The sequence below is a fragment of the Limanda limanda genome, chromosome 19 (assembly GCF_963576545.1).
Source record: "Limanda limanda chromosome 19, fLimLim1.1, whole genome shotgun sequence".
Taxonomy (NCBI): domain Eukaryota; kingdom Metazoa; phylum Chordata; class Actinopteri; order Pleuronectiformes; family Pleuronectidae; genus Limanda; species Limanda limanda.
In genome coordinates, this window is record NC_083654.1 from 20,329,079 (window position 1) to 20,354,480 (window position 25,402).

The window sequence follows — 25,402 nt, forward strand, 5'->3', positions numbered from 1 at the left end:
GTCACGCTGGTTCCACTGTACTGGGATCACTGCATCTCCCACAGAAGTTTTACTGAAAAGCTTTAAATCTTTATTGTACCACATTTCCCAGACTGAGGAAATTGTTTATGTTCACATTAGGGTTGCAAAGGGGTGGAAAGTTTCCGGTAAATTTTATGGAAACTTTCCACGGGAATATTAAGCTTGGGAATTTTGAAAAAAAAAAAAACTATGCAAATTAAACACTGAGCAATAAAAACATCATTCCAAACTCTATTTTAAAGATGTATGGAATGCATCACACGCTGAACGTTGAGTTTCAACCCTCCACTGTGCATTCTTCCATCACATGCACAGATAACTCCCAGCATGCTTCACTCTACAGCACGGCTATTGAGGCCTGCTGTAGTTTGCAGAACTAGTCAGGTAAGTTTCCATGATATTACTGGGAAAATATATTAGCATGCTGATTGAGGATTGTTCATCTGTTCATCTAGCCTATTTCCATAAATGTATCCATCAATTGTAAAATATGTTTACAGACGATTCCAATTGTTTGTCTAACTATTTATATCTCTGGCATTGCATTAGTGTTTTTTTACAAACTTTTTTCTCATCTTATTCTACAGAACAATGCCACGTGCACTATCTCATGTGTGGAGACATTTCACCCCATCCAATGTAGAAGGAAAGGCTGTGTACATTTGCAAATACTGTGCAAAGACCTATGTTAAGAATGACACAACGATGCAGAAGCATATAGTCAAGTGCCCAAAGTTTCCTCAGGGCTCAAATCAGCCTATGACACAACAAAATGTTTATATTTATGTCTGTATATGACAAGGTAAATACAGTTAGTATAAATTACCCACAACATTTCCGTATATTCCCGTTAATTCCCATGGAAAGTTTCCAACTTGGAATATTCCCGGAATTTTGCAACCCTAGTTCACATTAAATGGTCCTGTGGCTGAATCTCAATCTTTGACACTAAAGCTCATTCCTTTGTTTGGAGCAAAGTTTGAATGATGGACGTTTAAAAGCACAAATATTAAACTGCATTAAACACTAGAATCTTTTTCCTCTTCCTCACCTGAAGCCAAACTCTCACACGTTTTTACAGGTTTCAGTGACTCAGATGGCAAATGATGTATAACGGCTCCACCTGCCGTTAGTGATGCCTGGTTTGTTTTTATTGTTTTCAACATGAATCTATAAGAAGAGAATTTTAAAAATGTATTCAATGAATAAAGATATTTACATTATCTTCACCTGTGGAAACAGAAATGAAATAAAGTGCTTTTTTCCTCCAATGTCTGCAGAATCAACTGAGACGACAAGTCACATTAAATACATGATGGATTTATTTAAAAGGGAAACAAAAAAAAAAGTACAGACAAGCGAATTTGTGAAGTTTCTTTTCCTGCTCGTGAGCATTTGAGCAGAAACAACAGGGACAGATATTTTCGGTTGATTACGGACTCAAATCTACAGGTTCGGTTCTCGAGGAAACTTCTGAGTGTTTGTTAGCGAGAGTGAAACGAAGCTGAGCCTCAGAACAAAGATGGGATTATTGCAGAGGAAGTGGCATAATAAGCAATAAGTAGAAGGATTTGATGAATATTAAATGAAAGTAACCATGAGAGTTGCAGTCCGGTGGAATGTGAGGTTCTGTGGTGAGGTGTTAGAAAGTGAGGACCCCCCCCGAGGAGGACACCAGGGGACAGGAGACCTTCAGACATTTACCACATTTAATCCTCTGTGAGACCAGATGGGGACAAAACGTGATTTTGTTCGAATCAAATCAAATCAAAGCAGAGCCGTGTCCGCTGTGGACGAGCGGAGGAATCGAACGTGGAGGTGGAACCTGCCACTGTTCAACCAGTACCCCCCCCCCCTGTAGCTCTTTCAGACATGTCAACTCTCCCCCTAGTTAGTCACAACATAGTTTCATTCGATCTGGTATAGCAAGGTGGTCCACAATAAATATAAAAAAAGTGGGCTGGTGGTGCTCTACTGCCCCCCTGTGGTTATTGTTTTTCTCTCACGCAAACACACACGCACGTACGTACACAGCACATACACACGTCCTGCGTCCCCCCCCCCCCTCTGTCTGTCCCCATGTCCACGCGTCCTGACGGGTCCCGGGGTCCGTCCACGTCCTTCGGGGGGGCAGCAGCTCAGGTCTGTGGTCATCGTGGATCTGTAAGAACCAGGTTGTTGTTCTTTAGTAAGAAGATTTAAACTTAAATGTACAAAAAAAAGACGAGTTGTTAATTATTGTGATTGAACGATGATTTAAAGAAACTATTTCACATAAAAGCTTTTTGTTCAAATGTCTGGAAACTATTGGTTTGTTTAGATATGTATATTTTCTTAATTTAAAAAATTCAAACAGTCTTTCTTTACTGAACTCCACTACATCCAATGTGAAAAGTCATTCTGTCGTTTTTCTCTTCAGTAAAATCCTCTAGTGTATTATTTGGTAAAGCATGTAAAAGTTAATAGTAAGTAAAGTTAAATTCTTGAACAACCTTAAAAGAACTGTAAGAACCAGTTTGTTTTTCTTCAGTAAGAAGATTTAAACGATCACTTAAATGAACAAAAACTCACTAAAAGATGAGTTCTTAATTATTGTGATTGAACGATGATTTAAAACAACTATTTCACATAAAAGCTTTTGGTTCAAATGTCTGGAAACTATTTAAATATGTATATTTTTCTTAATTTAAAACATTCAAACAGTCTTTCTTTACTGAACTCCAATGTGAAAAGTCATTCTGTAGTTTTTCTCTTCAGTAAAATCCTCAGTGTATTTTTTGGTAAAGCATGTAAAAGTTAAATTCTTGAACAACCTTAAAAGAACTGTAAGAACCAGGTTGTTGTTCTTCAGTAAGAAGCTTTAAACCATCAATTAAATGAACAAAACTCCACTGAAAGACTAGTTTTAATTATTGTGATTGAACGATGATGATTTAAAACAACTATTTCACATAAAAGCTTTTTGTTCAAATGTCTGGAAACTATTTAGATGTGTATATTTTTCTTAATTGAAAAAATTCAAACAGTCTTTCTTTACTGAACTCCACTACATCCAATGTGAAAAGTCATTCTGTAGTTTTTTTCTTCAGTAAAATCTTCTCATGTATTTTTGGCTAAAGCATGTAAAAGTAAATAAAGTTAAATTCTTGAACAACCTTAAAAGAACTGTAAGAACCAGGTTGTTGTTCTTCAGTAAGAAGCTTTAAACGATCAATTAAATGTACAAAACTCCACTGAAAGACGATTTTTTAATTATTGTGATTGTGTGATGATGATTTAGGAGGATGCTGGATTCAGAGCAGCAGGAGCCAGGTGGTCTCACCCGGGTTCAGGTGGTCTTGCAGGAGACGGTTCTTTAAGCCTGAACGTCGGCCAGCTCCGGAGGCATCGGGGACTTGGGGTGTTTGCTCTCAAAGTGCTGCTTGAACGTCTTGGGGTCGGGCATCTGACTCTGAGAGGAAACAAGAGGAGAAACGGTTTAGTCTGGTTTCCATCACGTGACGAGATTCAGCTACGTGAAGAACGACAGACACATGGGAGCAGGGAAATAAATATATATACGTTCAATAAAACTAAATTGACTTGAAGCTTTGTTTGTCTTGTTCTTGTGTACGTGTGTAAAATGAAAGTGTTTATTTAAATCTGCACGTTTCTTATTAAACATGTTAAACTTGTGTCCATTACGTACTTCACAAGCAAATCTTCTAAACTCACTGGCGCACCACAGACATTTGAAGCTTCATGTGTTGTTCTTTATTTCTGACAGATCAGAATCAGAATCCTTTTTATTGCCACGTATATTTGCAAATATTGGAAGTTGCCATAGTGTGGTTGGTGCACTGTACATAAAAACAAAACAACAATATATACAATAAGGCCATAAATACATTAAGAAACAATACGTTATGGAGATACAGTATGTGCAAGGGAAAGAGTCATGAACTGAAACTGTGTGTTTCTCAGGTCACATCCATCTCTAGTGTTGTGTTTTGTGTTGTGTGTTGGGTTGTGTTGTTCTCACCCGGCAGACTGGGCAGGTGTGGATCAGCGCCGCCATGGCCGCAGACTTCTGGTCGGCGGCCTGACCTTTCTTCTTCTCCGCCGCCTTCTTGGCGTTCTTCTGCTGGGACTGGATCTTCTGATGCCCGCGAGCCATGGCCCTCAGCTGTGACCTGCAGGGGGAAACTACACACACTGTAAACACTGATCACTGGGAACCCCCCCGAGGCCCCAGAGCTCCCACCTCAGCCATCATGAAATGTGAGAATCATCTATTAACCCAGTTGTGTAGACGACAAACTTCAATCACATTGTTTGAACTATTTTATATCAAAAAATGGTGGAAAATCACATTTTTAAAAAACACTACAGAGCCTGAGTGTGACCAGGGTTCACACATATTGTGACCAATGGATTTCAATGACTCTTCAATAACTTTAAACCAAATTTCCATGACCGAACATTTTGTGAAATCTCGAAAAAGTGACAAAAAGTAGTATTTAAACAAACAATGAGAATTCCAAGGCATACAGTTTACCTTAAATGCCACAAACCCAAGTATGCCTGCTTATATTTTTGAGCGTATTTCTTTAAAAGCATATGAATTATTTAAAACTCAGCGTAAATGAACGACATGAAAATAGGAATATAACAAATTTCCATGACTTTTCCAAAACTTTTGGGATTTCATTTTTGTCCATGACTTTTCCAGGCCTGGAAAAACACATTTTAAAATTCCATGACTTTTCCAGGTTTGTCATGACTGTAGGAACTCTGTGGATCCCTTTAATGTAGTTTTCTGTTGATTAACTAATTAAATAACAAACTTATGCTTCAGCTGAATCAACAACAGGAACCTTCCACTGGTTTAACATCCTGTTGTCTTGTCATTAAACTAGTGTATTCCACTATTTCACATAAAAGCTTTTTGTTCAAACGTCTGGAAACTATTGGTTTGTTTAGATATGTATATTTTTCTTAATTTAAAACATTCAAACAGTCTTTCTTTACTGAACTCCACTACATCCAATGTGAAAAGTCATTCTGTAGGTTTTCTCTTCAGTAAAATCCTCAGTGTATTTTTGGTAAAGCATGTAAAAGTAAATAAAGTTAAATTCTTGAACAACCTTAAAAGAACTGTAAGAACCATGTTGTTGTTCATCAGTAAGAAGCTTTGAACGACCAATCAAATGAACAAAAACCCACTGAGAGACGAGTTCTTAATTATTGTGATTCAACGATGATTTAAAGAAACTATTTCACATAAAAGCTTTTTGTTCAAATGTCTGGAAACTATTGGTTTGTTTAGATATGTATATTTTTCTTAATTAAAAAAATTCAAACAGTCTTTCTTTACTGAACTCCAATGTGAAAAGTCATTCTGTAGTTTTTCTCTTCAGTAAAATCCTCAGTGTATTTTTTGGTAAAGCATGTAAAAGTAAATAAAGTTAAATTCTTGAACAACCTTAAAAGAACTGTAGGAACCAGGTTGTTGTTCTTCAGTAAGAAGCTTTAAACGACCACTTAAATGTACAAAAACCCACCATTAAACTAGTGTATTCCACTTGTCACAGTATTTTAAACATCACACAGTGGAAAAGAACTTTAACAGACACCTGACTGACGAACTGGACCCGAACAAACACAGGATTTGATTTATCGACTTATTTAAACATTACAAAGCGTTAATATAACAACAAATACAACAATAAACACGAGTTAAACAGCCAGTGACGTGTTTTTAATACTTTAAATACCAGTAGCTCCTGTGTTAGAACTTCACTGGGAGTGTGTAGAGCTGAGACTGGTCGATGTTTATCACCTGGAGCCTCAGAAATCGATTTTAAATCATCGATGAACTCGAGTAATAAGCGATCGACTCGATCCGGAGACGTCAACACGGCCCGAAGGCCTCGGATCAGCCGGCGCCGCCTTTGCTAGCTGTTAGCATCCGGAGCTAATCACCTGTGAGCCACTTTCCGGGAACATTAAAAGTCGTTCTGGTAACAAAGTGACGCGTTTCCGGTAGAAGTGGATCTTCTCTATCCGATAAGAAAGACGCGGGAGTTGAGAAACGAAGAGAAACGCGTCGCGGGAGCTTTTTACCTTCGAGCTGCGCCTCTCTCTGCGCGTCGTGTGGATGTCGGTGTTTGAATCCGGAGGAAACTAGCGAGCGAGAGAACTACTGAGGGGGAGGGAGAGCAGCGCCGCGGGCGGACAGGAGGCGAACTGCACCTGCAGGATGGGTAGAGGCTGGGTATACAAATAGATAGTAAGAGAATAAATAGAATAGATAGATAGATAGATAGATAGATAGATAGATAGATAGATAGATAGATAGATAGATAGATAGATAGATAGATAGATAGATAGATAGATAGATAGATAGATAGATAGATAGATAGATAGATAGATAGATAGAGTACTTTATTCATCCCCGAAGGGAAATTAAGTTGTCATTGCAGCCGGTATATTTGAATACAATAAAATAAAAAATATTGAGGTAGAAAGAATACAAAAATAGAAACACAACATAAATAGGTAGATAAGGTACAGTGGCAAGATGATAGTAATAGTACTGATGATATGATGGTAATGTTATTGTTAGACAGTATATAAAAATAGTACAGTATATATAGTATATAATATAACATAATATATATTTATATATGATAGTGATTATACCAATATAATAGCAGTATATAGTAATAATGGCGGCAACAGTATATATAATAATAGTAATAATAATAATATAATAATAATTATTGTAATTATAACATGTACACATGTATAAATTTGTGTATATAGACTTATATATACAAAGAATATACAGAGAGTATGATATAATATATGATATATAGTAGAGGTATAAATATAAGTATTTGACTATACAATAGGTAATATAATATACTATGAGTGTAAAGAATATGTAGACAGTGTGCAAAAGACAATATTATTGTATAAAATGATATATATCAGTATGGTTTATATTAACACATATCACATATGATGTGAAGTAAGTGTATATGGAATGAATGGAATAGATGGAATAGATACAGCTATATAAAAAGGAAGCTGGACAGACAGTTGGATAGATATAACAGAGATACAGCTAAAATACAAGACCAAAGATATAAACAAATATAAAATCACATAAGTGAAAGAATAAGAGTAAGGCTAAACTTTCTGCTTTTAGTATTAAAATAAAATACATAGGAATCACCAGGGAGGATTTGAATGTTCAGGTTTGTAGTAACTCTTATCCCGTCTCACAGGAACACAGGTTAGTGCGGGAAATGTTCTGATGTTTTACTCAAATCAAAAAGTGTAAAATTAAGTTGAACTCTTAACAGTTAATTCAAATTATACTGAAGTGAAACATACAAATAAATAAAAAAGTCCCTGTTGATATATTTACTGCTGAATTCTACTTGTTGTGGCTGCTCGAAGTTTATCTAGTTTGAATAGATTTCAACGCAGATTAGAGGGATTGTCAAATGTTTTCTGTGAAGTTTGATATGGTTTTATTTCTAGATAAATTGAAAAGTTAATTTAAATGAAACCACAAGAAAAGTTTATTAACTATTAATGTCAGTCTGGTGTGAATCTGTGATCTGAAACAACTATTTCACATAAAAGCTTTTTGTTCAAATGTCTGGAAACTACTTGTTTGTTTAGATTCGTATATTTTTCTTAATTTAAAACTTAAAACATTTAGAAAAAGTATTTTTTTAATGAACTCCACTACATCGAATTGGAAAAGTCATTCTGTAGTTTTTCTCTTCAGTAAACTCCTCAGTGTATTTTGTGGTGAAACATGTAAAAGTTAATAAAGTTAATAAATTCTTGAACAACCTTTAAGTAACTGAGGGAAAGAAAGAAGACAATCCAAACACAGTTTCATCACTTTATTACATTAAATGAGTCCATATCGTACGCACACAGAACAGAGACAGACATGTTTGTAGTTCTTTCTCTCTCCTCCTCCTCCTCCTCCATCACATCAGTCCATCCGGGCGGAGTGAGACCAACGACCACAGGAGTAAATCAAAGTAACATAACGTGTGGAGATGCAGTGACATTACTCAAGTTTCTCAGAGAATTTAAAATAAAAAAATGTTTCCTCAGTCTGCATTCACAGCTCACATGTTTATTTCTACCATCTTGTGACTATTAGCAGCGATCCTGAACACCACAGAGCACATAACAATAACAAAATGCCCGGGTCGAGAACTATCTGGACGTCACAGCAAGATTTCTAATCCGTCTAAACACTTCTCGACAAGGAAGATGAAGAGTTCTGTTCCAAAGGGACGAGCGAGTGAGAAGAACGTGGGAAACACAGAAACCTGCAGCTTGAAGGTTCACAGGTAACGACTCCTCTTAGGGGACGTCAAGGTCGGTTTGAGTTGTGAAACTCAAAGACCTGCAGCTTGTTGAAAGAGACTTTGAGGAAAGCGCAGATACAAACATGAGGGTTGGAATGATCCTTTACATTTAATATCATTATGTTAGATTATAATATTCACAACAGAAACAGGAGGAGAGCGATTTGGAACGGAGCTCTGTCAATATGAATTCAGTCAGGTTGGTCCCACTGAGGAAGCAACAGGGAGGAGCTGAGATTCACTGAAGAGAGAGAGAGAGATAGAGAGAGAGAGAGAAAGATCCTCGACAAACACAAGGAGGAGACTGTTTTTTCTTTTTCTTATTTTTTCTTTGCAGTATTTTACATTTTGGATAGTGAAAAAAAAACATATTTACAGAAATGCACAAACTAAGAACTGCTCCATAGAGAAAAATGAGGAAAATAAGATATAAACTCTGTCATAAAAAGTAAAAAGAGGGAAATTAAAAATCAGTGATATTTACATGTGCGACAAGAGATGCAGAAAGTAGGCGGAGGGAATAACTGGCTTCTGAGAGGAGGAGGAGGAGAATCGGCCATGTTTGATTCTCGGTCTCAGGGTTTTTGTCCTCACACCGTTTCACAGCCACAGAGGATCTGACGGCTCCGAGTGTGACGCCCCCCCGAAGAGTCGAGCAAACAAAGTCCGGCAGGTTGCGAGTTTGAAACCCAGAAGCAGCTGAGGGGGAGGGAGGAGAAAGAAAACAGAAAGCTCCCCACATACAGAATGAAAGCGGGTTTGAAAACAAAGATGGCTGCAGTTCAGACAGCAGGAGGAGGGATGGTATAGTATTAAATATACTATTCTACAAACTTTCAAGTGCACTGCTGACTAGAGATCTGCTTCAGCTGCTCTACTCCTACAACACCTGCAGGTCGGGACGAGGTCGGACACACACACACACACGTTTTCACTTCTACACTAGTGATACATTCGCTGCCTCCTCAACGTGGTGACAACTCCGAACTGGTCCTCAGAAAGATAGAAGCACGACAGCAAACCGTAAAGGAATTCCCCCCCCTTGGTATTAATGTGGTTTATGAAACACTTGTGGTGACGTGTCTGCAGCTGAACCTCAGTTAATGTTATAAGCTTCTGCTCGTCAAGTTCACACGAAGCAGCACTCGCTCGAAACCTTTAATCCAGAGTTAAGAGTTTGCTCATTTCCACAGTTAAGAACAGTTTTTCTCCACCAGAGCAGGAAGGATAACAACGTTTTCGGGGAATTCCACCGTTTCAATACTTTTTAAAAGTCCTGCATGAAGCATCAAGCTGAAGCTCTATGAACGTCGCTTTAATCTTTGGAGCTAAAAATGAAAAACAGAATTGAATTTGAGTGAAACAAACCTCGGATGACACATTTCACCTCAGTGACCTGAACTAAACCAAGTCAACAGTCATTTACTGTAAATGTAGAATCAAGGAATAAACAGATTTTTCTGTTGAATGGTTAAAATGGGCAGAAGTTTAATGTTGAATTTCTTTCAGCAGGTGAATTGCACAAACAATTTCTTTAGGAGGCATCAATGTTGCCGTCTGTGGATTTCTTAATTATTAAAGATAAGCTTCAGTGTTCGTCTCCAATTGAAGAAACAGGGAAACTTACACTTTTACCTAATAATCCACTGAGCACAACAAATCATTTGGTAGAACAGAGAACAAACAGCTTTGTCTGCTCATGATTAAAAGTCTCTATCTGAATATATTACTGTGATTAAGCGGAGCCACACATTCACGCTTCCTTCACCACTGACACTTAAAGCTCTAAGTACATTTAGTATCGGTGAAGAACAAGTTTCCCTCTGGAAGTTATTGTTTTCAGCACAGCCCCTCCCCTCCTGATGAGGAAATGAATCTAAAGATAAAATCATGTTTAAAAGATGAGGAGGAATCTCACTTAGGGTTTGATTTCACCCATATTTACCGTATATGTGAGTGTAAATGTGCCCAGAGAGGAAATTAAAACTCTGTCATCGAGTCCATTTGACGGGTTGGGGGGATTATTATTTTTTTCTCCATGGTAACGTGTCGCTCTTTAGTTCAGGATTAAAACAGAAGCAACAGCTGGTCCTCAAAGTCGGGTGATTTCCAGTTCAGTCTAAAAATACAGCTACTGAACATGATTCACGTCAGAGACAAATACAACAGATCTGCAACCAAACACTGAGAAATGCTACCTGGTGCTGCCACGTCCACAGGAAAGAAACCAGCTGCAGATCTAACTTGAGCTTATACATCATATATATATATATATATATATATATATATATATATATATATATATATATATATATATGAATAATGTGGCTGGAGAATCTCTGAATGTTTCAGTCCCTGCAGCAGTTCTCCAGCCCCGAGTTAAATAAAAACCTCCGTTACCCTGATGACCTACTTGGGGGCATTTCGAGTCGTGGCCAGGCAGTTTGCAGTCCAGCACGGAAACAACAGGGATTTAAAAACATGGAAGGAACCTTAACAAAAAAAAGCTGTAGAGACTAAATGTGTTGAGCTCACATGATGCATTTCAATACGTCAAATAAATAAACACAGATATAAAGAAGAAAAACGGGAAATAAAGGTTGATTTAAAAGAAAAAAAAGGTTATATAACAGAGGACCAGCCCCGTGTATCGAACCTTCACATCCCACCTGAGCAGCAGCAAGACGACTCCGTGTGTGTGTCTGTGTGTGTGTGTGTGTAACAATCTCCTGCCGTGGCTTCAACCCGGGCAGCTACAGAACTACGAGTTTGTTCAACGTGTGTACTGTACAAAAACAGATCATCTAAGAGGAGAGCAAGCAGCACAGAGGAAAGCTGTAGTGTGTGTGTGTGTGTGTGTCTGTGTGTGTAGGTGTGTGTGTGTGTGTGTGTGTGTGGCTGACAGGAGGCAGGCAGGTGACAAGCGGCTTCAGATGCTGTTAAGAGATCCTGGTACTGAGCTGTGTTGAGATGAATCTGAACCGGTGCCGTCTGAAAAAGGAGAAAGTAAATTGAGAATGAATCCTCCACAGCATATTGAACATATGTGACTGAGTTTGATGATTCATGTGGTTGAATAACAATTAATGATGTGTAAATATATAGTGTAATATTAAGACGTGATGGTGCTGGTGAGTTTCTCACCGTGGGCGGAAGCAGCTGTGTGCGAGCGGGCGTGAGGAGGGATGAGGGTGGAGTTGAGCTGGGGCTGGATCGACAGCTCTGCAGAGGAGAAGAGGAGAGTTTCTATTAGATGGTGAGTCATTGTGTCGCTGGACAAAAGGATAGTGTGTGTGTTGTATTCACTGCAGCTCCTCGGGGGGGTCACAACTCGGCCCAACAAGCAAAACCAAGAAACACAACCTTATTGTGTTGAGCTTAACATGTGGCGATGACAATTCATAAACAAGAAACAAGAGAAATCTCACTTTTCATTCTTCCTGATTTGTGTTGTGCTGTAACTCGACTACATCCCTGCATCCTAAGTGAGTTTGTGTGAGTTTGTGTGTGTTTGTGTACCTGTGGTGCTGAAGTTGAAGAGCATGGGCAGCTCCCGGCCGCTGGGCAGCCGCGTGTTGGGCTGGCGCAGCTCGTCGAAGAAGGCGTGCGAGCAGGCCTCTAGTGGAGAGAAGCGGGAGGCCGGCGTGTACTCCAGCAGCCGGGAGCACAGGGCGATGGCCTCCGGGGGGGTGCGGGGTTTAAACACCTGAAGAACCAGGAGAGGTTTGGGGTTTAACGTCACAACAGCCACAAAAAGATTACAAATCAACGATTCACAGCCTTAAATGCAAAGTTCTGTGAAGTTGATGTCAGAATCTAAATATTTAGACCGGTTAATGATCTTCTGAATCACTGGTGTGAAGCAACAGATAATAATGATTAACAAACTATTTTCTATCTGCTGAAGGTCGACATGACTTCCTGACACAATAATCACATCAGGTTAAAACTCTCCTCTCTGTAGTAAATGTTCTCGAGCTCCTTGTGGTGGTTTTACGTTGTTTCCTGTCAGTGTCGAGTTAATCGACTTTCAGAAGAAGGACGTTAAAGCACTTCAGCAGATTTAAACAGTCTGAGTGGGCGACAGATCAGATCAGTTTTCCTTTTGAGGCAATTACTAATATGTAGATCGTTACAGTGGGGGTGCACGCACGGAAACATATCTACTTTTGTAGAGTTCATTTACATTAAAATGCAACTTTGTAAAATGTGTCTCATACCACGTGAGGATTAAAAGTCCGTCTGAATATTCGCTTGTCTATCATTTGACGTTTTCTATACTGAACAATTAATCCAGAATATAATCAGCAGACTAATTGATACCGAACGATTCAGTTCTTATTCACTCCACGTGTGTCTCATCCTCAGGTTTCTCTTTACCTTGGTCCATGGATGAGCTTTAATCTGAGGGAACTTGAACTCTGTGTAGTTTGGGTTCATCTCTCGGATCTGTTCCCGTGTCGGTGTTCCCAGAACCTGGAAATCAAGGGTTAGGGGAGAATGGTTATATCAGTGTCATGTCAGTTCTGGAAACACTACTGTCAGTAGTTCTCGTCTGTTATAGTCTAACCTATATCTAGAAATCACATCTGATAGACATAGAAAACACGCTGTTCTGCGATATGACACAATACACCGAGACTATGAACAACACACACCTTGATAATCTCTACAAGTTGGTCCACTCCGCTGTCCCCGGGGAAGATGGGCTGTCCGAGCAGCAGCTCCGCGAGAACGCAGCCTGCTGACCAGATGTCGATGTTTGCTGTGTAGTCTGTGGCCCCGAAAATTAACTCCGGGGCCCGATAATACCGAGAGCAGATATACGACACGTTGGGTTCACCGCGCACCAGCTGCTTGGCGCTGGGGAGACACACACAAGAAATCACGTTACATGACGACAAAAGGTCCAGGGAGCAGAGTGCAGGGGTCGGTCAGGCGATGAAAGGATTGTGGGAGAGGAGTTCTTCAAAGTTAAAGTTCCACAGTAACTGGAACCGATCACGAGAACTCACCTGCCGAAGTCGCACAGCTTGAGGATGGCAGTCTCCGGGTCCACCAGCAGGTTCTGGGGCTTGATGTCTCTGTGACACACTCCCTGGGAATGGATATAAGCCAGGCTGCGAAACAACTGGTACATGTAGACCTGGGGGGGGAACACAAGATCAGCTCTCCACTCTGCTGGAAGAGACAACATGGCTACAGCTTTATGTTTATGTTTATGTAGCTTTATGTTTATCTGTGTTTATCTGTGTGTCCTGCACCAGATGGGTTAAAAGCAGAGGTTAAATTTCCCTCCATGCATGAGTGTGCTTGTGCATGTCTGTGCATGTGTTTGGGACAAATAAATGTATCTTAAATGTTAAAAAATCGTATATATACTGCTTTCCTTTGTTTGTTTTTAAATTTGCTAAATTCAAGATTAACCTCGATCAGTCTATATATAAACCCTTCCTCACAAAACTGTCAGAGTACTTTCAACATCGAGTGATGCAGTGAATGAAAATGTCGACTGGTAAAAGTTACCTTCACATATATGATAGGAATGATGCTCTTGGCCTTGTTGAAATGCCGGGCGACCCTGTAGACCGTCTCAGGGACAAAGTCCAGCACGAGGTTGAGGTACACTTCATCTTTCTGGACGGCATTCAACAAAAAGAGAGAGAAAGAGAGAGAGAGAGAGAGAGAGAGAGACACAGAGAGGGAGAGATACAGTCAAGCTGTTTTCAGATAGGAACAACAAAAATCTCAGGAATATGTTCAGATATCAGAGCTCGACTGAGAGCAAACGTAAAATCACTACTCATCAATTTTCAGAGGCAGAGACACTGGGACTTTCACAAACTGAATTATGAAGGAATACATTGTGAATAATGAACATGTTTCCAGGAATTTAACAGAGTTAGAAATGTAACTATATTTGTGAGTCAGAGAAATGGACTGCTTCCCTATTTCGATTCACGCTGTACATGAGTAATCTACTTTAATGTGCAGTACATGCAATTATCATTTCCTGTTTAACTGAAATGTTCTTATTACAGTAAAACTATGAGTTAAGAGTGAGAAATATGATGAATAGTCAAATTCCTATTTGACTATTCATCAATTATCAGATGGAGTCTGTGTAACGAGCTGACGTACCTTCTCACCACTGGAGTAGAAGAAGTAACGTAGTCGGACGATGTTGCAGTGATCCAGCTTCCTCATGATCTGAAGTTCTCGATTCTGCAAACGCACGAGTGACAGAGAAAAAACTTAGATACATAACTTGTTACAGAAAAGAAAAGCAAGTATGTGGAGAAATAACATTACGAGCGTTTTACCTTGAACCTCTTGTCCTGCAGAACCTTCTTGATGGCCACCATTTCCTGGCTGTCGATGAGCCGAGCCTGGTACACCACGCCAAACGACCCATTTCCAATCACCTGCAAGACAAGGACCACGAGAGGGAAGAGGGACAAATCATGAACAGGAAGTAGATTCACCTTCGAAAGTCATAATATCTGGGGTCCAGTATCGGAGGTGAAGAACAGCAGCTTCTCCATGGAAGGGACAAAGCTCTGGATGAGGACTGTGAAGGTCCTGGTGTTCCTCACCTTGATGTCAGTGTAGGAGACCTCCAGTGGGCGGTCCGGTCCCTGACCCGGCGTGGCCACCACCGTCGTCACCTTGCCGCTGTCTCCTAGGAAACGAGCACAAACAGGATCATAACGATGTCAAGCGATATGATAATAAAGTTTCAGATCATGTCTCTTCGATTGTTCGATTGTTTCCATCTCTTTTAAGTCCAACACTTCAGTTGTGTGTCATATCAACTTTATTGTGTTAAAACGTGATAAGTTATAAGACGGATTAAAGTTGGCTGTTGTCCCTCTGGCTCTTCTCCTCTCACACACACCCCCCCAGGACACTCACTGCAGCTGACCATCACACCTGGGCCTCCTCTCCACTGGCCAGTGGAATATTTAGGTTAATGACAGCCCAGTGAACAGATGTCAACTTTTCAAAAAGCCTCCAAGGAAGGAGAAGGGAATGACAGGAGTTCATCTTCTAGACACTGGGACTAATTAAACTGGGAAGGAATCCAGGAATAGGCCAGAGACACTTTCTTTGTCCTGATAAACTGTTTTAAGTTGTGACAGGTTTTCTTTAAGAGGATTAGTCTGTCATATTATCCTGAAGCGACTGTCTGGATCAAACCAGAATAGCAGTTTACAAATTTAGTGTAGAATCCTGCCTGGAAGAAAAATTTAAATTTCAAAACTGACTTCCCCAGTGTACACATCATTGTCTCGCATGTGGAAACATAAATGAGTGGAGCTCGGCTGCTGTGGGTCAAGAGTCAGAGCGGGTCGTCCACTAAGCAGAAGCTCGGTGGTCTGATCCCTGCATCCTCCAGTCTGCGTGCTGAAGTGCAGATAATACAATTACACTAATTACTGATTTATGAAAAGATTATTCTCTCATTCATAGCAGGTAAAATAATGACCGGCACAGGCAGAATTTTCTGTGCAGCTTTTAAATCATTTATATTACATGTAACAATGAAATAGTGAGAAAGAGGCGATTTAGTCGATGGGAATTAAATGTTCTTCTGCTGATCAGTGTTTAAATAAGTAATGGAGCCGCCCTTTGCCATGTAGTTGTCCTCGTGCTGTGTCATTGTCAGCCTGAGCATGTCCTCATACTTACTGCTTTGTTTACCAAACAACACAATGCACTTATTCTTATAGGCGTCTCACAGCAGGAACTGTATGTCCTGGTGCCTGAGCACGTCCACACACACATACAGTAAACTGTCCTCAGTCACTGAAGTGTCCTGGACATCCAATGACATGCTGGAGATATCTGTTACAGCTGAGAATGTGAGACCTGTAGAGTGACCGTGTGAGGGATTTCTCTGCCTCAGTGACTGGGTTCATCCTCTGGACACACAAACAAACACACAAACACACACTGGGCTCCAGTTTAAAGGCAGGGCGGGTTTTTGCAGGATTCGTTCCTGCCATCCGGACGCATCGGTCTGCAAGGCCGGAGATATCAGAGCTCTCTTCCTGCTTCGATTACGCTTTTTACAGTCGGGAAAATAAACTTTCCAAGGCTTGAAACTTGCCGGAGGTGAATTATGTATCATCAGCTGCTTTCAGACCTGCACTGGAGTCCAGATACTTCCTCAAAAGTTTCAGAGAGGCAGTCAGTGAGAAAGCAAATATCGGAGTCAGTTGTTGACGGAGTAAAATACGTTTAGCATCTTGTCATTTGCCTGAAATTCACAGAAGGAAATTTGAATCTCCTGGAGGAATTAATATCTCAACAAAATGTCAAACTTTCTCTATTTTTGATTTTGCATCGATAAACTCAAATCGATGTGATTTCTAGCAAAGTTACGACTACATCTAAAAATTTAAAAAACAGGACAAACTATTCTGATTAACCAGCGGATTTTTATGTTAATGTCTCGTCTTCATACACACAAGAACCCGGTACTGAAATGAGCTCTACACCTTAAAGCCAAGCAACTCTAATGAAGTTTAGCTTATTAATATGCAGTTTAATGCAGCAAGATCTTCCCATAACTAACCAGGACATCTGCTCCATAGGGGGAAAGTCTGTAGGTTTCCATTAAGTATCTATTGCTCTAGAAGTTAAAGTGCTCTCATGACACTTTACAAACGAGTGGATCGTGGTTATATCTGTCAGCAACTGTGGAAATGAGCTCTGTTAACAAAAACCCTGTTGTTGATCACATGATTATGTTTTATCATTTCTCAATGAGTAAAGCATGAATCATTACACAGCGACAGGGACATGACATTGTGTTGCTATAGTGTGAAGTGTGTGAATATGAGCATCTCTCCTGCAGCTGAGTGGCTCAGAGACAAACCCTGGAGCTGCTCCACACACAGTGAATAATGAAACAACTGCTCGGACACTGTGACAGCAGACATGGCCATCACAATGGGCAGTGGGGGGGGATTTCAGATTTACAGAAGTCGTCACTATTAACGAAACAGCTTATCGTTGAAGTGCTGACGCCCTGGACCGCGAAATCAATCATCTACTGGATTTGTTTGTGGCCACGACCACAAAATCAACCCCGACCACCTCATGATGATTCCCTCTTTCTGTCCAAATGGGTCGAATCTTTCTTAATCGGCGCATTGATTCATTCGAAGCACAGACTGGCCACTGGTGACAGGATACTGGATCACTCAGGAGGGTCCGGCCCCAGTGCCTTTCCCCCAATTAAGTCTCAGGACACTATGTTATAAACTAGAAGACTGGACTTAAGGCCAATTTATGCTACTCTGCTTTTACGGATACAGACAGATAGGACCGCCCTCTCCGAGCGCCTCGGAGAGCTTTTCGTGCACCTCTGATTTTTCGAACTATCCGTGGATATTTCCGATAGCCTACGGATAGCCCTTGGCTGTGATTGGTCCGCTAATGACATCATTGCCGTACGACGTCATTTCGGTACGATGCCATTTCCGGATTTCACATTTCAGGACCTCAAACTTCCGGTTTTCTTTCGTATATCATAAGACGGCCACGTTAAAATCCAAACACAGCTACGATACGAAAATGGATAGCAACATTGAAGAGCGTCTAGTGGAGGAGGTCCGGAGGTGTGTGGGAGGCAAGCCGACAGAGGTAAATAAACACACGTGGACTTCTTCTTCCCAGAAATGGGGTAGGCTTCTCTGAGCTCGTCTTCCGTTGCGCCACCTACTGTTTGGCGGTGAATTGTTTTCAGACAGACGTTCGTAGGAAAAGCATAAATCAAAAGGAGTCCGTGGTATCCGTGCGTCCCTCTCCGCGACACGGATACGAAGAAGCATAATAGAGCCTTTAGGCCATGGATGTATTCTACCACAGCAGGACGACCTAGAACCATTTCTACATCCTTAACGCTCCATGTCCGAATTAAAATGTACTCTTCATTCTCTCTGGCAGATATCTGTGTAAAATAGGTTAAGCCTGCCTCTTGAAATAGCCTCAACGTCTCCAGGACCTGACAACGGATCCATCCATCATCCATACGAGGATCTGGAACAGCCGGAGGCGACATTTGAGCTTCAGGAGCCCGGAGGCGTGTGGACACTGCTGATGTTTCTGTTTCTGCAGGAGGGAGAACAGAGGAAACCAGGTTCTCTCCCGGCTTTGAACTGGAGTTGACCTCCCATCCAGAGTGTCATATGAAAGCCACACTCCGCTGCCTGCTAATGGATGATAAGGTTTGGATTAACACGCATGCACACAGTGGGTGAGGAGGATAAGCCACACGTCCACCATGTTCACCACAGAAAGCTTCTTCTCCTCGGCTGTTCCTGCAGACTGCGCATCCCTCCCTCGCCTCCTCCGGGCGTCGGGCCACCTGCTGCTGAGCCTTTGCCCCACAGGTGACCTTGGTGAGGGGGCAACCCTCCAGCCTGAGACCCCCTTCACAGGCGAGGCCCACTGATGGAGGACAACACCCCCCCAAATCAACAACACCCACTCCAAGTTGAAGTGTGTCAGTCTGGCACAAAGACACAACAGAGCCCGATGAAACACATCGATATCGACCCGGTGATGAAACGTCAATAAATCAGATTAAACGTGAGGTTGATGGGGGGGGGGGGGGGGGGGTAACGGGTTCAGGTGGGGACCGGGGGGTCGTTAACCATCATGTGAGGGGGAAACACCCTCCTCCGGTCGGACTGGGGTCTGACAACAGCCCGCAAAACAAGTGGCTAGTTAGCATGCTGGCTAGTTAGCATCCTAGCTAGTTAGCATGCTAGCGAGCTGGTTAGCCAGTCCACACGGGAGCGAGGACGTCTTGCTCCGGGTTGAGGCACACACTACGACCCGGTGTGTTTATAAAAGGGGGGGAAAGGGTGCCGGGGGGACGGGTACATGTTGGAGGAAGCTCCGGTGGAGAAGCGGCGGTCGGTGGTGGAACTTACGAGCGAGCTTCAGGTTGGAGCATCCCGACGAGCTGGTGCCGGAGGCCTGCGGGACCCCGGACTTTCCTGTGCTGCTCCCCACGGCAGCGGCTGATCCGGCGGCGGAGGCGGAGGAGGCGGCGGCGGCAGCTCCCGGAACTCCTGGCGGCTCAGCGAACGAGCTGGTCCTGGGCCGCCCGCTGCCGCTCATCTCTCTGCGCAGGGCTCGGGGTTCCGCACTCGGTTCAGACCATTCACCGAGAGCTCCAGGCGGCGGACAGATCGAGGGAAGAGACGCCGAGGATCACCGCTCCCGCTGCCGCCGGCTGTCTGTTGCTAGACAGCTAGAAACAGAGCGCTCGCAATGCCTCCTGGGAGGTGAAGTCCAGCGGGGCGGCTGCTCAGCTAGGCTGCTCCGACTTCCTCAAAGCCCAAGAACTACAAATATAGAATGACTGCTCAGTGGATGTAGGCCGAGGAAAACAAGAATGTATTAATATCTCTAATAAAGATAATATAAAATACATTAAATTAAATTAATTAATTAAATTAGTTTTTAATCTTATTTTAAAACCGGACTATTACTACTGTAGATGTTTGTAAAATTACAATGACATTAACAATAATGCATAAGAAACAACTGTAAAATTACTTTTCAGTGGATGTAGGGCAATGAAAAATCAATTTATCTAATCTAAATATTATCGCAATAATAAAAAGGTACAAATTATATGTATTCCAATAAAAGAAAATCCAAAAACTTGAATTAATTCTTATGATTGATTATTTTTAAATCAGAATAGAGTAGCTGGTACATAAATACGCTTCTAATAGTATTTTAAAACCTGAGTATTAGTTATTTGGATGTTTGTAAAGTTATAATGACATTAACGATAATAATGCATAAGAAACAACTGTAAAATTACTTTTCAGTGGATGTAGGCAAATGAAAAATCTATTTATCTAATCTAAACATTATCGCAATAATAAAAAGGTACAAAATATATTTATTCCAATTAAAGAAAATTAACTTGAACTTGAATTCTGATTTAAAAATATCATAGATTATTTTTAAATCAGAATAGTTTCGCTAGTACATAAATAAGCTTCTAATCTCATTTTAAAACCTGAGGATTAGTACTTTAGATAGGTGATAATAATTCAAATGGGGATACAACCCTTATTGCTAAGTATCATGACTGACATGTGTCAGATACATCTTTTTGCGACACCGTTTAAATTTTCAACTTGATTTCCCTGAAACCTGGAATTTCTCTGTAATCATATTCTATTGAATCAGTGATGCAATGATATGTCTAGTAGAGTAAACAAGGCACAATGAGCCGGGTCAGCGCCACCTCCTGCGTCTCTGCCAGCACGTGAAGTTCTTCCATGAGGTCCCCTTACCTCAACCCACCTCTCACCCAATATGGCCTGAATCTGAGAGGCTCACACTAATCCAATGAGCTCCCTCCACACTGAGATGCTTGATAAAGGCCAGACGGAAAAGTACACACTGTATGTTCCAGGGCCGGTGGTCGAGGTGGTGACCTCTATAGATTCTGTCCAATAGGATACAGATAAAGTTGTTTGTGTAATTATAAAGTTGCTTCCCTAGTCTCTTGCATTATGAATTTGGAGCAAAGTCAAACTAGAGAGTGCAACCCTGGTCCCGTGTTTGAGACGAGACAAACATGTTGATGTTCAGACGTGTGAAATAGACAAACTGACACCAGACATTGTGTTAGATCTTTAATATTTTCAATATTTAGTTTTTTTTTGTTGTTTAGAAATATTGCACATGGTCAACATGCCTGCTTATGAGATAACACTCACCTCGCTCATCCTAAAATTCCTTCTCCAAAGTAAGGACAGTTTATTTTTAAGCACAATCATACATTGTACACGCATACATGTGTGTGTATGCACATATGTCTGTGTGGGTGCGTGCGCGCGTGCATGTAATTGCACATGCATGCAGATGGACACTTTACAGCCCTAACTCCTAAGAGATGTGAGTTGATAGTCTTCTATTACCTGTATTTTGTTTATATATATATATATATTTATATATTTTCTATCCTGAATATATATTTCATATATATCCTGAATCAACTGGGTTTGATAACAGTCAAGATGACGGACAAAATAGTCGTGGTGACTATAAAAATACTGTCTCTAGAGTAGAATATAGAATGTAGAATACAATGAAAAATATACTATTGATAATGTTGCTGTGTGGTGAACGAAAAAAGGTTGATTGTGTTAACACGCTACCTGCATGTGCCAAAACATACACACACACCCAAACACAGACCTAAATGCACATTTATAGAAATACCGGTATATATATTTTTTTCACACATCCAACTGTATACAGAGAAATGAAAGAGATACCCATAATAATAACTACCCCCACTCTTCACTGAGGAAGCAAAGAGCCAAAAAGTGCTATTCAAAAATTGTCTTTGACTTTTAGTAAGTTATACTCTCTATCTCTTCAACAATAACAATAATCGTGTGATTCTTTTTTGTTTTTCTTTTATACCATAGTTAAAGATAGTATCACAACAGCTCATTCCTCTCACTGACTGACTGCACTGGATTTAATATCTATGGCACAGAGCCTCCCCCCCCCCCCCCCCAAAAAAAAAACAAACAAACAGAGTAACCCACCCATTTCCAAGAAAAAAATAAAATGTCCTATTGCACCATTTGATGGGAAAGGATAAAGTGTCGAGAAGAGGGGGGAGGAGGGGGAGGGCTCCAGAGACTGCCCTCCAGGGCTGGTCTAGGATCTGCTTTCCCTGAACTAACCCTAACCAGAACCATCCTGAGCTACATAGCGCTTGACCCGGGACCAGTGCTTAAGGGCACTTTCTACCAACACTTGAGGGGGGGGAGGAGGGAGTGGGGGGGGGGTCAGAGGGATGTTGATAACATACGGAACAAGGTTATTATTTTTTTTTCTACTAAAACAATCTCTAAAAACAATACTTTCCTGATTTAACTTACGGCGGTCCCAGACGAGAAGGGCCGCACAAATTGTGCAAACACCTGATTTCAACGTTTTACAAAACGACAAACGCCCCCCCTGCCCCCCCCCTCACCCACTTCTATGTCTGGTGAGAAATCGTGGGGCCGGGCGAGGGGGAGGGAGGGGAGGGGGGGGAGAACCACCCCAGGTACGATTAAAAGTCGAGGGGCCAACACACTGATTCTGTCCCCTTCTTTGTCCAGAGTTTCTTTTTTTTGTACGATTTGTCTTTTATGCTGGAGAAGAAACACGAGAGAGCCACGAGAGAAAAACAGGCCACGGTAAAACGGGTTATTTCCACGGCAACAATAACGAGAGAAAGCAACATCATATTATCCACTGGGAGATTCAGAGAAGTTTGGTTAAAATTCTTCTTGTTCTCTCTGTTGGTACGCTTGTCTTGTTGTTGTTGTTGTTGTTGTTGTCCTTATTCACGATTATTACTAGTATCTGTCGTCCTCTTGCTGGAATCTTTCGTCCAATGAACGTCATCCAGTCGTCTTCTTCTTCTTCTGCGTTTCCTCGGCGCTCGGTCCGGAGCCGTCAGTGTCGAACTTAACGTTGAATCTTCAAAGCCTCACAACCAATAGTCTCTTTACATAATCTCTTTATGGTTTTTTGGGGGGAGGGGACCCCCAACAGATATACAGACATATAATAATCAGCTCCCGCCAATGAGGACTCAGTCTTTTCAAAATGGCAATAACTGAAGGTGCAAAGATTGGTCACACGTCATCCCGGCTCCTGCCTTCTCGTTGTTTTACAGGAGCGGACAGATGTCATGCTTTCAGTTTCTCTTCTCACTACAATCACTAAAAACTGTGCAGGCCGATGGCTTGGTCAGACCAGGGTTGACTACGTCTGTGTACGAGTGCTTACGCTGCACAGATGTGTCCGTGTGTGTGTGTGTGTGTGTGTGTGTGTGTGTGTGGTGTGTGTGTACGTGTGCGCTGTCTGTCCTGCAGCATCGAGGGGCTGTGGAATCCCAGTGGAGGTCGTTGGGGTTGTGTTTGCGTCCCGACCACTGTGCTGAGGAGTGGACGGGCGAGAAGGAGGAGGAGTCAATGGCATCTGAGGGCTGGCTGGCTGGCTGGCAGCAGCAAACTGCATCTGCACGAGAAATGACAAAGTGCCTTTGTGTGTCATGGTCCTTGGTGGCGGCTCCTGGGGATCGCTGACCAAGAGTAACAGTCTGATTTGGTAAGGATGTGTGTGTGTGTGTGTGTGTGTGTGTGTATGCTGGAGATTATCAGGGTTTGTGTGTGCCAGAGAGATAGAGAGTGTGTACCACAGAGTTTGTGTCAAACTACTGTACAAATGTGCAGAGATCAGACCTGGGCAAAGTGTTGAGTGAAAATACTCTGGATACTTCGGGGGAAAAACTCTCAACGAGCAGAAGTCGACTCGTCCGTTTTCTTGAGGCTTGTTTTGTCTGATGAATCAAGCGCACCTTGAGGAGTTTGAATCTTTGAGTCCATATTCAATCTGCCCAGGTCTGGTGGAGCTTAGTGCCAGTAGAACAGGTCCTGCTGGAGTCCTCCTTAGTACTGGTTCAACACTTCCAACAACATTCTGTGGGGATGACACACTTCTCTCTCTCTCTCTCTCTCTTCTTCTCCTCCTTGATTTTTCCTCTTTGTCATCCTCTCTCCAGCTTATGATCCTTCGCTTTTCGGCTCCTCGGGGCTCCGGCTCCGGTCTCCCTGCTGCTCCGCCCCTCCCTCCTCCCGGGCTGATTGATTGAAAGAGGAGCTGTGGGACGGGACGGGCGGGTAGACGTCGGCCGCCCCCCCGAGCTCGAAGGACCCGGGCGTGGCCGTCTGCATGATCTTCTGACGCACCTCGCGGATCTTCAGCTGCAGACACACCTTGGTGGGGAACGTGTCGGAGTAGCGCGCCTGGAAGGCAGCGGTGGCCTGAGCTGGAGCGGAGAAGAGAAGGAGAAGGAGAAGGGAAATTAAAGGGATTCAAACTTCACGATATCAAGTTTTGCAAAGGGGCGGAAAGTTTCCAGTAAATTTCCGGAAACTTTCCGGACACTTTTCACGGGAATATTAAGCTCGGGAATTTTGGGTATTTTGAAAAAAAAAAAAATAAGCAAATTAAACGCTGAGCAATAAAAACATCATTCAAAACTCTATTTTAAAGATGTATGAAACGTTGAGTTTCAACCCTCCACTGTGCATTCTTCCATCACATGCACAGATAACTCCCAGCATCCTTCACTCTACAGCAGGGCTATTGAGGCCTGCTGTAGAGTGCAGGACTAGTCAGGTAAGTTTCCATGATATTACTGGGAAAATATATCAGCATGCTGATTGAGGATTGTTCATCTGTTCATCTAGCCTATTTCCATTCATTTATCCATAAATTGTAAAATATTTTTACAGACGATTCCAATTGTTTGGCTAACTATTTATATCTCTCTGGCATTGCATTAGTGTTTTTTTACAAACTTTTTTCTCATCTTATTCTACAGAACAATGCCACGTGCACTATCTCATGTGTGGAGACATTTCACCCCATCCAATGTAGAAGGAAAGGCTGTGTACATTTGCAAATACTGTGCAAAGACCTATGTTAAGAATGACACAATGATGCAGAAGCATATAGTCAAGTGCCCAAAGTTTCCTCAGGGCTCAAATCAGCCTATGACAAAACAAAATGTTTATATTTATGTCTGAATATGACAAGGTAACGATCTGTTCAGTCTGTGTCTGTTTTGATTTCACTTCCTGTTTTATTTTGGTGTCTGGGTTCTTGTGTCTCATGTCTACCTTTACTTCCTGTTGGTTTCCCCACACACCTGTACCTTGTTGTCATTAAGCATTCCCTATTTATACCCTGTGTTTCCCCTCACCCTCTGCCAGATTGTCATTGTCTCCTGTGTGTGTACATACTCTCCAGCGATTTCTTCCGTGTTTGGACTACCTGGTTTTTGGACTCTGTCTGGATTTATGACATTCGATTTCTGCCTGTTCCCTGTCTGGACTTGTTACTTTGGACTATTTAAGTAAAGTTTTATTTAA

At 41.7% G+C, this 25,402-nt stretch overlaps 3 protein-coding genes across 4 annotated transcripts in view; all 3 read right to left on the bottom strand.

Moving 5' to 3' along the window:
- Nucleotides 1–1,325: 1,325 nt before the first annotated feature.
- Nucleotides 1,326–6,181, bottom strand: zgc:91910 (Zinc finger protein 706-like). Of its 2 annotated transcripts, none has more exons than XM_061092410.1 (4): nt 6,127–6,181; nt 4,043–4,206; nt 3,344–3,472; nt 1,326–2,182 (listed from the first exon to the last, which is right to left on the bottom strand). In XM_061092410.1, exons 2-3 carry the CDS (start codon nt 4,175–4,177, stop codon nt 3,377–3,379), a joined length of 231 nt encoding a protein of 76 aa, XP_060948393.1. In that variant the 5' UTR covers nt 4,178–4,206; nt 6,127–6,181; the 3' UTR covers nt 1,326–2,182; nt 3,344–3,376. The 2 variants fall into 2 exon arrangements, with proteins under 2 accessions (XP_060948393.1, XP_060948394.1); XM_061092411.1 differs by having other exon boundaries at nt 4,043–4,193; nt 6,127–6,174.
- Nucleotides 6,182–7,913: 1,732 nt separating this feature from the next.
- Nucleotides 7,914–19,704, bottom strand: LOC133025616 (glycogen synthase kinase-3 beta-like). The gene is made up of 11 exons (XM_061092328.1): nt 19,358–19,704; nt 15,005–15,090; nt 14,732–14,833; nt 14,550–14,633; nt 13,935–14,045; nt 13,424–13,554; nt 13,067–13,271; nt 12,789–12,884; nt 11,928–12,114; nt 11,553–11,630; nt 7,914–11,399 (listed from the first exon to the last, which is right to left on the bottom strand). The coding sequence occupies exons 1-11, from the start codon at nt 19,545–19,547 to the stop codon at nt 11,338–11,340; spliced, it is 1,332 nt and encodes a 443-aa protein (XP_060948311.1). The 5' UTR covers nt 19,548–19,704; the 3' UTR covers nt 7,914–11,337.
- A 1,371-nt stretch (nt 19,705–21,075) lies between these two features.
- Nucleotides 21,076–25,402, bottom strand: part of cica (capicua transcriptional repressor a) — a 37,629-nt gene continuing 33,302 nt past the window's right edge. The window contains exon 22 of the mRNA XM_061092416.1: nt 21,076–24,294. Coding sequence (XP_060948399.1) covers nt 24,029–24,294 — 266 coding nt within the window. The 3' untranslated portion in view covers nt 21,076–24,028. The remainder of the gene's footprint in view (nt 24,295–25,402) is intronic.

Coding starts and splice junctions, on each gene's coding strand:
- LOC133025616 (XM_061092328.1), bottom strand. CDS start 19,547: ATGAGCGGCAGCGGGCGGCCCAGGACCAGCTCGTTCGCTGAGCCGCCA. Junction 13,555..13,934: donor TTCCTATCATATATGTGAAG/GTAACTTTTACC, acceptor TTCCCCCCCCAG/GTCTACATGTACCAGTTGTT. Junction 12,885..13,066: donor AACTTGTAGAGATTATCAAG/GTGTGTGTTGTT, acceptor CTTGATTTCCAG/GTTCTGGGAACACCGACACG.
- zgc:91910 (XM_061092410.1), bottom strand. CDS start 4,177: ATGGCTCGCGGGCATCAGAAGATCCAGTCCCAGCAGAAGAACGCCAAG. Junction 3,473..4,042: donor ACACCTGCCCAGTCTGCCGG/GTGAGAACAACA, acceptor GTTTCCTCTCAG/AGTCAGATGCCCGACCCCAA.